Below are 16,542 nucleotides of genomic sequence, written 5' to 3' on the forward strand. Positions count from 1 at the left end.
TTCTTCTGTCTCTCTCCATGTATCTTCAACACACAAATTCCGGTAATACAATGCAAATATCTTCAGTTTTTAGATGAGATTGACTCTCTGACTTTCGAACAAATTTTTTACTCTCTGACTTTTTAATCAATTTGTGATATGATTGGTTAGGTGCAATGAGGTATTCGCACCGTGCGTGAGTTTTTTTGGAGGCGTTTCCATGGTAACGATACACTACTTTAATTATAGAATTGTATGGATGCATATATAATTCAATGGATTGCATTTATGAGTTACGTTGAAAATTTAATATTATTGTCTCACAAATTTAAATAAATAAATATGATAATTTACTATTGAAAAATAATATTTGTGCAATTTGATTTCTTACTTTCACAATTTTTAATGCATTAAGTTTAATTAATTAGTGTTTTTCAATAATTTTAGTTTGACATTTTCTATAAGATTAACATGTAAAAAACTGAAAATTAGTCATAACAGCCTCCTTTAACGCCAAAATTTTTCACTGGAAGCGCTGGCATCGATTTTATTGTCCCTACCATGACTACGCACACAACGAATAGAATCACTATTTCTATAATAATGTTGCAATAGTTTACTTTTACAAATTTAAATAAAACATTTAAAAGTGCATGTATATGGTATTTTATGCGTTGAAATAATAAAAAAAAAAACCCTCGCGTTAACCGCCACATAAACTTAATAGAAATTTTATTATCGTTGATTTCACACTAAAAACAAATCTTTTTTCAGCTAGTCTCGTGTTCCGGGAGATTTATGAATCATTTATTACCAGGTTTGGTTCATCTATTCGCCAGTTTTCGTACCATGTACCTATGTATCAAATATATCAAGGAATACTAAGCTTAGCCCAAGTTTGTAACGCTTAAAAATATATATAAATTGTTGATTTTAATGCTATTTAAAATCAACAATCTATATTCTGATCTTTTTTTCTGAAGAACTAAGCTTTACAGAAATATTTACGAAAGGTGAATATTATGAATTTGTATGATTTAAAAAAATTTGCCTATTGTTTATATCAGAATTTATATGAACTCTCAAAACTTTTATACAAAGCGTGTGGTTTGCAATGTAGTGTTAGAATAATAAATAAATAATTAAGGCAGTTATAGAACAACTATTTATATAACTAAAGTTGCTAAATAAACGTGCTTTTGTGTACACATCGTGTTTATTTTGAACACATCGTGTACAAAAAGCACGATGTGTGTTCTATTGTGTTTATTCAGTGTGTCGCATTTAAGATGCAGACACAACCTATTTTCGTTATCTATGGGAATAGCGATTTGAAAATTTGCACAGTCATACTGGGTGATGCGTTACATTTTTTAGATACTTAACTGAAATAAAAATTGTAAACTCAAACTACTACAAACTGACAAATAAGGCCAATTTTTAATATTTTGCCTAGCGTTAGAGATGGTTGGAGATATCGAAAAGAATTTTATTAGAAAAAGTTTCTTAGAATATTCTGTTTATCCATATTTCAATTTGTATGTCAAAATTTGCATTTTTAATTTTTTCATTATTTTAATCTTTACTCAAAGTTACTACAAGTTAATTGAAATATTTCAATACATAGCACTATTAAATTATTAATTTGTCCAGCTTTTACATTCCGTAGCACACGAGTGATTAAATTAAAAAATAAATACTAGTGTGCTATGGAATGTAAAAACCGGACAAATTGATAATTTATTAATGTTTTTTATTCAAATATTTAAATAAACTTATAATAATTAAATAGTGTGGACCAAAATAACAAAAAAATTAAAAAATTTTCCATGAAAAACGGCATATGGGTATAAAAATATTAGAAACTTTTTCTCATAATTTTTTTCGATATCTTTAACGCTAGGCCAAATATTAAGAGTCAGCTCTATTTGTCAATTTGTAGTAAGCTGAGTTTAAACTTTTGAAAAACTTTTAAAAGTACAGAAATCTTTCATACAATATTGTCCCATTTGAAGCTGACTGACTGACTCACACACTCACAGACATACCGATACAAATTCAAATGCACTTCTAAGCGTGCTAGTAATATGCGATTTTAAATAAAACTAGTGACAAAACAAACAACAATTTGTAGGCAAAATGATTGTCAAAATTATGACATTTCGTAATTAAGTTACAAAAGTTATTTTTACCACCAAGGGAAGTTGATGGTGTAAGCCATCAGGGTCGCACTCACATGAACATATTTTGCTTATTAACAAATAACAACTTTTTTTTTAACCTGACACACTTTGTTCACATGCATATGACGAGATTAATCTATTTGAATTTTGCATTGCCATATTGTTGCATACATTAAAACATTTTAGCGCTGTAATAAGAATATACCGATGGATATAATGTTTATATATGTGTGTGAAATGGAAACAACAATATGTGGAAACTATATTGGAAATGGAAATATTATACATTTAGCTGATGTTTCACACAGTGCAACCAGAATATTGTTGTACCTATATTTCTTGTTGTGTGTACGTACCCACTGTTAATAATAATGAAAATTCAAAACTGTAGCTTAATGTGTATAGACCCCGAGATGATGACAGAAATCGTTCTCCCTTTTTCTACTGCATGCCTTTTTAAGAATTAATAATTAATGCTAAAATATGAAAGATAGAGAAGTTATTGGCAGCTGCACGCTTGCACGTCATAAGGAAAATGGCTTTTCTTTTTGTCAAGAAATTTAGTGGTTTTCGTGTTATTATATTGCCTGCCTTTGTAACATAAGGTAGTGCAAACAAAGTCAAGCTTAAATAATTGATAGCATACACTTCACAACGGCCGAATAGGTTCAAAAGGTTACATAAAAATGAGAAAAAAATAATTTCAAAATGCATGCCAATGTAAAACATTAAAGTTTTCATCATAAAAACACTCTGCGAAAATTGGCATGCACTCCTTGTATAAGCAAGGGTGGAACATTTTGGGTAAATGTTGAATTATCACAACATTTTCAAAAAATTTTCCACCCTTGGCCAAACGATGGTCGTATGTCAAAGAAATGCCCTTTGTTTTTATTTTACGTAGCAATTTTTGCCGTTCGGCTGTTGTGAATTGCATGTCATCAATTATTAAAGCTTGACTTTATTTGCATTACCTTATGTTACAAAGGCAGGCAATATAATATCATGGAAAACCACTAAAACTGCCAACAATCCCTCTATTTTTCATATTTTAGGGTTAATTATTAATTATTCTTAAAAAGGCATGCAGTTGAAAATGGGAGAACGTTTTCTGTCATTATCTCCCGGTCTAGTATAATTGTTATAAAGTTAACATATAAGTACAATGCATCTGAAAAGTGGTCATAATGTTACCACTCTTAATTTACGATAAGAAAGGATTAGATAATTTCTGTATTTAAATCATATTCGTTACAGTGCTTTATACAATGATGTTATGAAAGAGTACTTACTTCTAATTTTCACTATACTAAAACAAGTGTCTAAGATTCTATAAAAACATATATAAAAATTTCTTTATTCTAAAGCATAATAACACCGAGAAATAAGATATAAAACAGCTGATCTGCTTATAAAATACAAGTTTTTTCACGAGGATTATCCTTATTTGAATGCAACAAATGACCTACAAAAAGTTCATTGCAAAATCATGTGAGCAAAAATTATTCAAGGTAAAAGATCACGAAAATAGGTTTTTTAAAATATCTCGTAAATTACTAAATTTATGGCAGTTTTAGCTTTTATAAAGAGCGTCAAAATTTTGTTCTAAACATAAGTTTTCCAAATCATAAAAGATTAAAAGTTGCTTAAATTGACTAGCCCATGTAGTATTTAGCCAGGTAAGCAGGTTTAAGATCCTGTTCTGTCAGATATATAAAGCATTGTTTAAATTGGTTACGTCCCGGTTTTTTAAGAAGTTTCAGCCACCAAGTAAGACCGGCTCGCAATTTCAAAAATCTTTATCGATGAGTTGTTTCGAATGCTGAGAGTAATAAAATTTTTTTTTTCTCTTAAAATAATTAAATCTCACGTCATCTCGCATTAAATTCCGAAAAAATGTAACGAGTTTTAAATATTTTCTTGAAAAATTTATTTTTATTCAAATTATTGGGAATTTGGGAATCAATTTCACTATGAATGTTTCTCACGGTAAATTTCACATAATTATGAATTTTTTAGAAGAATTTTAAACCCAATAACATTGTAAAAAAATTTCGTGTTATTCTTACTATTTTGATTTGACGACAGAACCTCCTTAAGGAAATAGATAATAATCTGTGCGTTGTTTTACGGAATATATTGTTCGGAGGTCATGCAACTGAAGTGGTAGAGAGGGGAATTTACAAAGCCATTTGTTTAATTACAAATATACTTACACAAAAGTTTGGTAAAACAAAATTTAGGACCTGACCCTCGTATCATTTCGCTGTATTTATGGAACATCTAGTTTTCAATTTATTATGGTTGTAATTGATATGTTAGAAGTAATAATGAGCAATCAATTTTTTATTACCAAATTTACCTCTAATAAAATTCCAAAACATTGCCTTGTTTCTAATGTAAAATGTTTTTGCTCCAAATTTGCGGCTTAAAGTATAAAAATTTTAAACAAATGTTGTTTATTTTGTCATTAGAATTATTTTTTGTATTTAAACTATGCTTCTATCCCAAACGGTTTAAAACAATGACCTGTTTGAACCTTTTTTCATGTTTTGAGTTTCGTCACTTGATCTCTTGATATCTAACATAAATTAATGGTTTTAAAAATGTAAATTTTTAGGAAAAGAACGAGTAAAAAATTTTTTTCCAATCATTTTGCACTGAAATATTTGCTTTCAATGATATCCTAATGAATTTTCAAATGATTCTACCTTATTATTGCATTGGTGTAGACAGGAAAAACTAACTGCCACCAACAAAGAAGTGTTTAATAAATTTAAAAGATTAAAAGATCTAACGAAACCACTTTTTATGAACATAGTATTTTCCTAATTACATAATACAGGTAGGTATAATTTGTTTATATCTGAATATCTGTAAATGATATGTAATTTATATCTCTACGTGCAAGTGAAATGGAAAATGGCAAACTAGGAAAATTATATTTTTTCACCACAATTTTTTATCAACTTTTGTGTTATTTTATGCAACTAGGTAAACATGCTTTTTTAAAACAGTTAATTAGTAGATAATCGGCGACAAACGTATAGAGATTTATGATATTAGCCAACGGGAATTAGTTTTTATTACTCATACGAACAAATCTATACAGAAACTGAAAAAACTGATCATACGTAAAATTTTCAAAAGCGCACTCATGCGCCTTTAGTTTACTCAGTTTGTTAAGAATTGTTATTGTAGTAATACCACAACTATCCCTAAGTTTGAAGCAAGAATTTGAGACCAGAACGGATTTTCTGCGAATCATACAAACTGTAAATAAATGGCGAAAAACTCGATAAAACTGTGTTTTCTCGTAAAGTTTTGATCGGGTTTAACTTTACCTAGTTTCTATTTTTTCGTATTTTTTAGCTCAATTTTTCGTTTTTATCTGTTAAAATACAATAATTAATATTGTTTTGTTTTTTTACAGTTATAAAAAGTTGTTTTCATCATCTGGGAATTTGAATGCGTGAGCCAAGAGGGTCACACCCACATTAACAGCCCGTTTTGAAGGTAAATATCATCACTTTAGTTTTTTATTATTAATTATTAAATACTAATTCCAGTAAAATGTAGATAATACTAATTCTTTATCAACTCCAAAACTAATCATTACTTTCTATTGTGTTCATTGCAACATTTATACAAAATTCTTAGTACCGCAACATATCAGTCAATAAGCTGGAAGCCAACTACTGTAAGGTTTGTGCATGGTCATTTATATGTATTAGTTTCTATGAATTTGTTTTATCTATTCGAAATTTAATTCTAGATTGTACCTTTATTACATTGCTCCCCGGGTATTAAATTTAATTAAAATATTCGTACAAACTTGTATTAAAATTGGTGTACTAATTTGGAAAAGCTTATACTTGTCACGAGACTGTAACATAATATATCTATATTGGAAATTTTCCAAACATTGTACAAGTGTAAATGCAATCATTACGTTATTAAAATGGCTTGAACCATATAAAGAATTGAAGTCGTTACATGTTAGGTTAATTTTCTCTGTGTGAAAATAGCTGTTGATACAAGCATTTATCAAAATTCTTAATTGATTATATTTTTTAAATAAAAAGTCAAAAAATTTAAACCAAAGAAATAATCTTTTCGAAAATTGAGGGAAAAAGTTTCACTTTTAGATTGTAGAAAGAAATTTACGTATAGCCATAGTATACTTCTCTTTTAAAATAAATTTTTTAAGAAGAAAATATAAAAGATAGCCTAATTTAACGGTTTTCCTTTCTGTCTGTTTCATACCCACGACATTACGACAACTCAAAACCGAAAAGAGGGATAGCTAAAACTTTGTGCGAATTTTTGAGCTACGCAATACTGCCAATTCATAATAACAAAAATCTAGCATAAGAAGGCATTCGGCGGAAGTAACATTTTCTTACAATACGTATATTATATTGCAGCGACTCCCGAGGTTGAAGGCTGAATGCGGAAGCCAAACCGAAGACCGTCTTACTATCCGATGGAAGTATGTAAGATGGATGGACTGTAAGCAATGCCCAAGGGATGGTCTGATGGGCTTATATTGAAAGTTTGCATTTTTTATAATACGAATGTAACTGAGAGGGGGGAAGTAAGTAATAAGTGACGGCTAACGCTCAAGTCTTTGTTTTTAAAGTTAAAATTGCACAGCGAAGTGGACAGATAGCGGCTATTATTAATATAAATTTTAAAAACTTGACACGTGATTTTTACTATAATTTTAGGATAGGGGAACTAACCTCATTACCTCGATTTATTTTCATAGCTCTGTCCGCAAAACGGAAAGTTCATTCAAATAAAATCCTTGCATTTTGTCTATTTTCGCCATTCCTCTTGTTTTGTATTTGAATGGTGGTAAACTATTGTTTCGTAAACTATCGAAGCATTGCACGTTCTTAAATGTTTATTTACATAATATTCATGCAACATTCTGGAACCATTTACAAAACAAATGACCTAAATTTATAAATGGAGATTTCATTTACATATAAAGTGACTTTTATGATGTACATTTAACCATATTATAAATGCAGAAAATCCATAAGAGATATAATATTAACAAAATAGAAAACCCGTTAGAAATTAAAAGTATAACACTCATATAATTTGATTCCAAGTTTTTGTATTCTATATACAGCGATAGCAATCCGATTTAATTTTTGGTTGATACATAAAAGAAATAAAATTAGAGTATCAAGTAAAAGTAAATCAAGTTAAAGCTTGATAAATTTTTCTGTAAACGCCAAAACAAGTTTACAATATGCCAAATATCGCGTATATATTCGGATAGACATTGGAGATTTGAATTACACTTAAAAAAATACTTGATTACTTTTATAGATATTCTACAACTTTACTTATTACCAATTTTTTCTAATACTAATATTTTAATTTTATGTTTTCCTGAAAGTCGGATTTGATTGAATTAATTTGTGTTTAAATATGATTTTGTGCCTCAGTGTCCCGTGGCTGGCTAAAATGAAGCGTAAAGTGTGCATGATACGAAAACAATACATGACACACTCAAGTTTTGTTATTTCTCCATCTACGTCAGAATAACTCTTTAAAAAATTGCCCCAATTTTGTGAATTCACACTTATGACTTTTTTTTCTGTGGAAACAAGTAAAGTTTCGTCGATAGACCACGTTCATAAAATCGCTTGAAATCCCAGAAACAGGTCGAAAATAAGACTTCCGGATAATTTTTTCTACGATCCAGCCAATGTCAACCTGCTTTATAACTTTTGATATGAGTCGGGTTTCACCGAGTCTGCGAGGCAGCTTCGTCGTACCTTGAGGCCAGATTCAAAATTAATAAGCATCTAAGAAGATACTAAAATCAATTATAAATGTTATAAAAATTAGTAAATATTTAACTTTTTTAATTATTTTGGGTTTTATAATTTTATAATAAAATATAAATTAATTAATACAATATTATCATATCATTATATAATAATATAATAATGGAGTTAAACCTTTGTTTTTCAGATATCTATCTATTATAGATCCCACATCGAAATTAAAATTGATGTTTATTCTCATCAAATCAAAATATCATTCGAGTCAAAGAAACAGAGAAACAGCGACACAGAAAGGAAGAGTTTGATCTAGATGCCACAGTCGTATACACGACTGTGCTTGATACATTTATTTTCTTACCATGTTTTTTTTTATTTACTGTTCTCATTCCAGCAGCCATAAAAATTTAGAGAAGAAGCAACTAATATTCCGTGTATTAAAGACATTTGTTTTACCATATTATGGGATATTATGCATACTCATGGAAATTAAGTCAAGGGTGGTAAAAATTTAACCTCGACCGACGCGTAGCTAGTCAACATTCTAGCTCGGTCGAGCGAGGCGATGCGGGGGTAGTAATAAAAAAGGCGAGGCGAGGCAAGATGATACCAAAATTTCGCCTCGCATCTTATGAAACACTAGATATGAGATAACAAGAGTAGAGTAGAGAAGCCATTCAACAGCGGATGCTCAATACATTTATTGAGCATGGTAATAATAATGTTTCTTATACATGGTATATGATATTCACTCTTTGTTTTTCTGTAAGGGCTCATTGGCTTTTGCTTTTTATGTGATGAGTGTTTTTTGTGTAGTTAATGGTATGAATATTTTATATATCGAAAGCTATTTATGTGTAAAGTCTTTTAGCTATTATTTAAAGGGAACGTAAAACAGTCTTATGTCTTTTTATTCTTTAAAGATTTTTCTTATAAGGATATTAACTAACTCTCATATATCATCGCATTTGGGTGATAATCTAATAGAAAGTAAGATGATGATTCTGCCTCACAGGGGACTGAATTGTATAAGAATTTTTATTACAATATGAAAAATTCGGAGATTTTAGCCTGGCTAACATACGAAAAAATGTGTTTTTCGTTTTTACGAAACAGTCACAATTTTGTCTGCTATGCCATATTTACAGTAGGCCTAAATATTGCAAGTAGCAAAAAGATACCTATAACTAATTTGATATAACTTTTAAAAATCAAATTTCAATCGATTTGCAATTTGAATTTCAATCGAAAATTCTTGTTAATAGTAGTTCATAGGTATATTCAATACAGTTCATAAATTCAAAAATTCACAAAATATCTCGTGTTGTAACAAAGCGAATAAAACATTTCTCTTGTATTGTACAATCTTAAAAAAATTTTCGATTGTATTCTTTAATTTCGTTATTTGTATATACATACAGAATGAGATAAAGTGAATCTAATAAAATGCCTCTATTTATAGACGAAGAAATTTAGCATTTTACCTCTAAAATTTCCGAAGTGAGATGGGTCGAGATGCGGCTTTATGCCTTCGATTCTAGAAGATATTTATAAAATGTGTACATATTGCAGATTTTGGGAGATAATTTCCCTCGTTTGTGCATTCAGAAATGCATTTTTTAAACAATTGAAAAAAAATTATTATCCCATTAACGGAGGTTTTTGGGCTTGCTGAATACGAATGGGATGTCAAAAAATCCTTGGAGTACCTGGGGACCTGCTCATCCTGATTTCAAAAGCAGAACTTTTTTTTACATAAAAAACTTCAAATAGTCATGAAACGTAAATATATTTAAAAAAATTATTTTTCTAGTCATTATTTACTGTAATATTTATTTATATGTTCATCGAAAGTGGGACTTATGCATTTTTTTAATACACAAACGTGGGAAATTATCTTCCAATAATCAGCAATATTCACAAAGTTTCTAAATACCTTCTAAAACCTGATGCATAAAAACGCATCTCGATCCATATTATTCCGAAAAATTGAGCGGTTTTGACGTTTTTATACCATGTATATAAAATATACCGAGGTATACTAAGTTTAATCCCAAGTTTATATCACTTAAACATATTGATACCATGAACAAAATTTTGGTATAGGTGTTCATAAAATCACCTAATTAGTCCATTTCCGGTTGCCTGTCTGTCGTCTATCGTCTGTCGTCTGTCTGTCTAAAAAGTGAGGTCAAGTTCGTAAATGAGCTATATAGGTCAATTGGGTCTTGGATCCGTAGAATCCATCTTGTAAACCGTTATAGATAGAACAAAAGCTTAAATGTAAAAAATGTTCCTTATAAAAAAATAAACAACTTTTGTTTAAAAACATTTTTGCGTAAACACCACTGTTTGCCCGTGAGAGCACAAATTATGCGCAAATTGTATAGTATGTATGCTATGATTATATCAGTTTATATTTGTGACATGTATGTGTGTGTAATGTGACAGAGTAATCAACACTGTCTATACATGGTATTTCAACAATTAACTCAGTCAATTGTTTGTTTTCACTTGTTTGAGTTAAATTTCCTCGTTTATTAAAATATTAATCATTTTACAAGACAGCAGCGTGATCATGTGTACCCCTATTGCGGTTACAAATATGCCGACTAAGGACCTCGAAGCCAGGCAATTTGTCTGTATATTAAATTTGTTGTAAAACAATTTATTCTATAATGGAGAGGGACGATATCCAGTTTCGTGACCGCAGTAAATAAGTATTTATTAAATATTTGTGCATATTCCTTAGACGAGGTGTTGTTTTTGTCCTTAAACACGATTTTTCTTTCATTTAAAATTCATAAATAAACACTTTTTGTTAGATGATTTACAAATTGCGTTGCAAATTGTATTATGGCCAGATTTATGTATATTTATTTTATAAGTACTCTATTTATTGTAAGGATTTTATTTCTTTCCAGTTGAATAGATAATAAATGGAAGATTGAAATTGAAATTTAAAATTGGTTTCATTTTTTTAAATGAATTTTTGTTTTCATTTACTTATTTTTTAATCACCTATTTATTCAACTTAGAAAGTCGTTCAGTTTGACTTTGTTCTAAAACAGTTTAAAATGTTTTGTATCATTCTATGAGTGATACTCGGGAAGCGTTTGATGTTTAGAATCAGGTGCTGGATATCCTACCAATGGTTTTCTATTGTTGTCAACCTTCCTTTCATTTTCCTTATCCTTTTTTTTTTATGAAATGTTCATAAAAATTCAGTACAATGCTTATATCAGTACAATTCAGTACAAATTCAGTACAATGCTTATATCGTTAAAAAAAATTGAATTGACTTGTATATCGAACATTCGACCAGAATGTGCATAAAATACAGATTGCATAAAATACAGATTTCGTTTGAATTTTGCTGTTTTCTACCATTGTTGTAAAAAGTAATGTTACGTGTGTTAGATTTTCTCAATTAAAATCGCGTTGATTTTAATGTTTGGCACTAACGTAATTGATCTCCGTTCTCTCAGTACAATGCTTATATCGTTAAAAAAAATTGAATTGACTTGTATATCGAACATTCGACCAGAATGTGCATAAAATACAGATTGCATAAAATACAGATTTCGTTTGAATTTTGCTGTTTTCTACCATTGTTGTAAAAAGTAATGTTACGTGTGTTAGATTTTCTCAATTGAAATCGCGTTGATTTTAATGTTTGGCACTAACGTAATTGATCTCCGTTCTCTCCTTTCGATTCTATTTATTATAGTATTGTTGAAGCTCACCAATAAAGCTATTATTCGTTAATTGTTTATTTTAATTGCAGCATTAACAGCAGTACACTTAATTGTTTCTGTTATTTTAAATGTTTTAAAGAATAAAATTTTCCCTCCATCAGTGATTTTAATATTTTAACTATAAATAAAAATGAATTCCCAATTTCTTTTTTCATTATAGAAATTAATATCCGGTGTTACAATTAAAATGTAAAACAATAGTATTTCAATATAGAATAAAATTGGATTTTAAATAAACATCCTTTTTACAAAATTAAAACTGGTATATTTATTCGTTATTTGATTGATGATTAAAAATGATTTGTTGATATATATATATATATATATATATATATATATATATATATATATATATATATATATATATATATATATATATATATATATATATATATATATATATATATTGTTCCAATTTAAGAAAAGCGTGGACCTACACAGGATATCAATCTCAGTATATTATAAATGCGAAAGTAAGCATGTTTGTTTGTTTGTTACGCTTTCACGCTAAAACTAGCGAATGGTTTTTAATGAAACTGTACAACAATTTAGCTCATACTTCAGAATAACACATGAGATATAATTTATAAAGATATATTAATAAAAATAAAATTTTAAAATTAATTTAATTTGACATAACCATAAATTACAGATTTCTGTAAAAGTAGTCATTTGACATTACCATAAATTACAGATTTCTGTAAAAATAGTCAAGATAAAATATTTCACGGCCATCTTTGCTGATATACTTAATGAATATTTTACCTGTGTGAAATACGTTACCATTATTTCGAGTGTTGTAGAAAGAGGGTAAGCGAGAGCAAGCTTTATCAAACTTTACTTTTAAACCCAGCGAAGCGGGTGGGTATCACTCTAGTCTAATAATAATTTGAAACAGTTTTACATACTATAAAAACACAAAAATATGTATCTATGTCTGTATCTTATGGATAAATCAAAATCATTGACTGAGCTAAGTAAAACTAGGGTTTATTCGTAGGGTGGCACTGGCCATAATATAATGGTGGCTTATTAAATGTAGAATAATCAACAAAAATACCGCACTGACAAAATTTATTTGGTTCTAAGTCAATGTTTAATAACCGTCTTTTAATAAAATCATCATTCTCCGCGAAAACAAACGATTAAATGCAGATATAATGGTTTTTAGACTTCCAATTGGCATCCCTCAAGTACTAAATATTCAAAAAATTAAAATTGCTTGTTTTTAGCCAAAAGTCATAATTACATTATATTTAAATTTTGGAATGAAGTGCTTATCGCACTTCACCAATTTGGGCTAAAAAAAGTGTAACATTTTAACGAACACGAATTTTTTTAATTAAATATTCGATCTTTACCCATCTATATGTGAACCGGTGTACTTTTTGGTCGGATTCAAGTGAATTCGCAACTTAGCTTGCATTTTCTTCATATATTTACATCTATAAATATATAGGAGACTTTCTATAGATATAGATAGATAGTCACTCATCACGATATCTCTGGAACTATAAGACCTAGAGACTTGAAATTTGGGAGGAATATTCCTTTTGCCAAGTAGAGGTCAGCTAAGAACGGATTTTACGAAATTCCACCCACAAGGGGGGTTGCGGGGGTGTTCATGAATAAAAAATTCATATTTTTCAATTATGGCTTTTAATAGTTCAAAACTTGGTCAGAATGTTTTAAATTACATTTAGAAATTTTTTTAACCTTCGGAGGGTAGAAAGGTGTAGCGAGAAAGTGAGAAGGAAATATCGAATATTTACAAATATACCTAAGTGGGGTATCAAATAGAAGAGCATGCCGTGTACATTACAAAAATGTTATCCAACGCAAGGAAATGTGGAGGGAGGGGTGCAAGTGGGGATGTTGCCCAGCTAAGCGGGCGGGTAACAGCTAGTTAAATAATATACGAGTTATATAACAGCACGACTTCGTCAAATCCAGCAATTAAAAGATAACGTTAAAATAATGACAACTTCTCTATCCGCTTACAACCGGAAAATCTATTATGTTTAGATACAGGGTGATGGAATTTTAGTTAAAAAGGATTACAAAAATTGAAAATTTGGTACAAAATGCCCCATAAACATTAAAGTATGATGAATATTTAGCTCACACTATCCAATTTTCAATAATTCTAGGCTTCTCTTTTTCCCTAAATAATCATTACTTTAAAATAATTTACCATTAGATAAAGTCCTGCTTTTATATCTTGGACCAGCCTGTATAGTAGTAGTTATTACTGAGTGAGCACGCAATATATGCTTTGTGTTTTTACTTTTCAATAAGTTAAAAAAAGTTTTTTTTTTAATTAAAAAAAAAAAAAAAAAAAAAACATGGGATTATTATTCAGTTATCTGTGAAGTCCATGGAAAATTAAGAAATACTTCAATCGTATAAGATAAGGTACATGTACGCATATAATAGCTAGACGTGCTCTCACGAGGTAGCATGTATTCGCTCCGAGCGTGAATTTCGTTTCCATGACAACGATACACTACTTTAATTATAGAATTAATGGATGCATATATAATTGTGTGGATTGCATTGAAAACTTACATTTAAAATTTAATATTCTTGTTTCACAAATTTAAATAAATAATTACGATAATTAACATTTGAAAAATAATATTTGTACAATTTGATTTCTTATTTTCACAATTTTTAATGCATTAAGTTTAATTAATTAGTGTTTTTCAATCATTTTAATTTGACAGTTTCTATATCATTAACATGTAAATAATTGCAAATTAGTCATAACAGCCCACTTTATCTCCAAAATTTTTCACTTAAAGCGCTGGCATCGATTTTATTATCCCTACCATGACTACGCACACAACGAATATGTAGCCTTGGAAATGCATATGTATACATGTACACAAAGGATATGGTGAGCTTTTTTATTATTTTAAAAAATAAATAAATTTTATTATTTTTAATAAAATCATTCTTATAATAAAAAATTAATTTATTTATGAATTTCTAAATAAAATAAACAACAACAACAAAATTTATCTTTTTAATCAAAATCAATCAAATTTACCATTAAATTAAAAAAAAACACTTTTTTTTATTTTGTTACCAACGAAATATCGTAAGCTTCCATTAATAAAATTATTTTTTCATTATCGCATTAATAAACTAAATGTTTCTAATCAAGTTCAGTAATCTAAAAAATAAATATAAAACTTTGTTTTTGCTTTAATCAATTTTGTCAGTGTTCAAAATGTTTAACAACGAAAATAAATGGTTTTTACATGCTAATCAATGTTTTGTATAGACGTTATCAGAAAATTTTTTCACAGATTTTCTTTTTGTTAATAGAAGAAAAAGATTTTTACTTACCATTAAATTACCATATTCCTCGTTCATTCTTTATTATTAAAGTTAGTAAGCCACTGTTAAACAAAAGTATTCTTCTCATATAAATATCACTAGTTTGTCCTAATTCTCGATTAAATACACATTTTGTTTATTTTTTGTTTATTTACATTTTAAGCCAGTCATTACATAATTATATACATTTCACTTATATTTACTGCACTAAATACCTAAACATAAATTTTAATAAGTGAAAACAAACAATTGACTGAGATAATTGTTGAAATACCATGTATAGACAGTGTTGAAGACCCAATTTTTTGATTTTTACGTCATGTAAATAAAGAAAGATATCATTCACTCTTAGATAGATCCACACACATGTAACTAATATTCCCGTATAATAGGTACATACTAATAAATTTGCATTTGATTTGCACCCTCGATGATAAACGGTGATGTTTAAGAAAAAATGTTTCAAGCAATAGTTGTTTATTTTTTATAAAGAACATTTTTTAAATTTAAACTTTTGTTCTATCTTTGACGGTTTACAAGATGAGTCCTACGGACCCAAGACCCAATTGACCTTTGTTGCTCATTTTCGAACTCAACCTTACTTTTTACGTCCTTAGCACGCTATAAAATTTTCAACTTGAAATCTCTTTTCGTTTTTGAGTTATCGTGTTTACAGACAGACGGGCAGACAACCGAAAACAGATCCTGTACCAAAATTTTGTTGATAGCAACAATATTTTTATACGTTACAAACTTGGGACTAAACTTAATATCCCTTGTATATATTGTATAAAAGTCTTCTAAGTAGCATTATTAAGATTGGTAAAACTAATATTTATTATACATTGTCTAGATATTCGTAGAGTTCATAAGATAGAAATAGTATATTACACATCTAGGGAGCAAAAGTATATACCCGAGGCGAAGCCAAGACAAGATCTCTGACAAACATGAGATCTGAGACATTCTTTACTTGCTCTCTAGGTTTGTAGTATACTATTATTACACGTATATATTTTTAAAACATATAAGAAACACTAAAATAGTAGATAGTAATAAAAAATTTTATTATTATTTAATAATCGGTTTGTTTGGTGTTCCTGTTGGCTGTTTATTTTGATTTTTACGAAGGGACCCATTCAGGTGGACCCAATGTTCATTAATTAGTTTTTGTTGTTCTTCTAATCGTATCGCAAGATGATAATACTATAAGTTGAAGATACCCTTTTTCAAGTTTTGCAATTTTGTGCGAATTAATAATTTTACGTTTCATTCACCTCAAACCCCGCCTGCCAAGCTATAGGATCAGTTTAGAGCTTTCTCGCATCGAGTTGCATTTCGCAGTAGAAACATCTAAAATATAAGGTTATAGAATGGTTTTGCAGTTAGTTTTGAAACACATTCGTTCAAAACTAATTGCCTCACCTCTACACCTTTGTAAGTTCATTCCTTTATAGTAAGCACAAACAA

At 29.0% G+C, this 16,542-nt stretch overlaps 1 protein-coding gene across 2 annotated transcripts in view; it reads right to left on the reverse strand.

Moving 5' to 3' along the window:
* Positions 1-15,191, reverse strand: part of LOC123305008 (neuropeptide F receptor) — a 97,214-nt gene extending 82,023 nt beyond the window's left edge. For both annotated transcript variants that reach the window (XM_044886598.1, XM_044886599.1), the window contains exon 1: positions 15,082-15,191. In XM_044886598.1, coding sequence (XP_044742533.1) covers positions 15,082-15,108 — 27 coding nt within the window. In that variant the 5' untranslated portion in view covers positions 15,109-15,191. The remainder of the gene's footprint in view (positions 1-15,081) is intronic.
* Positions 15,192-16,542: the final 1,351 nt, after the last annotated feature.

Source organism: Chrysoperla carnea, chromosome 1, assembly GCF_905475395.1.
Source record: "Chrysoperla carnea chromosome 1, inChrCarn1.1, whole genome shotgun sequence".
Lineage (NCBI taxonomy): Eukaryota > Metazoa > Arthropoda > Insecta > Neuroptera > Chrysopidae > Chrysoperla > Chrysoperla carnea.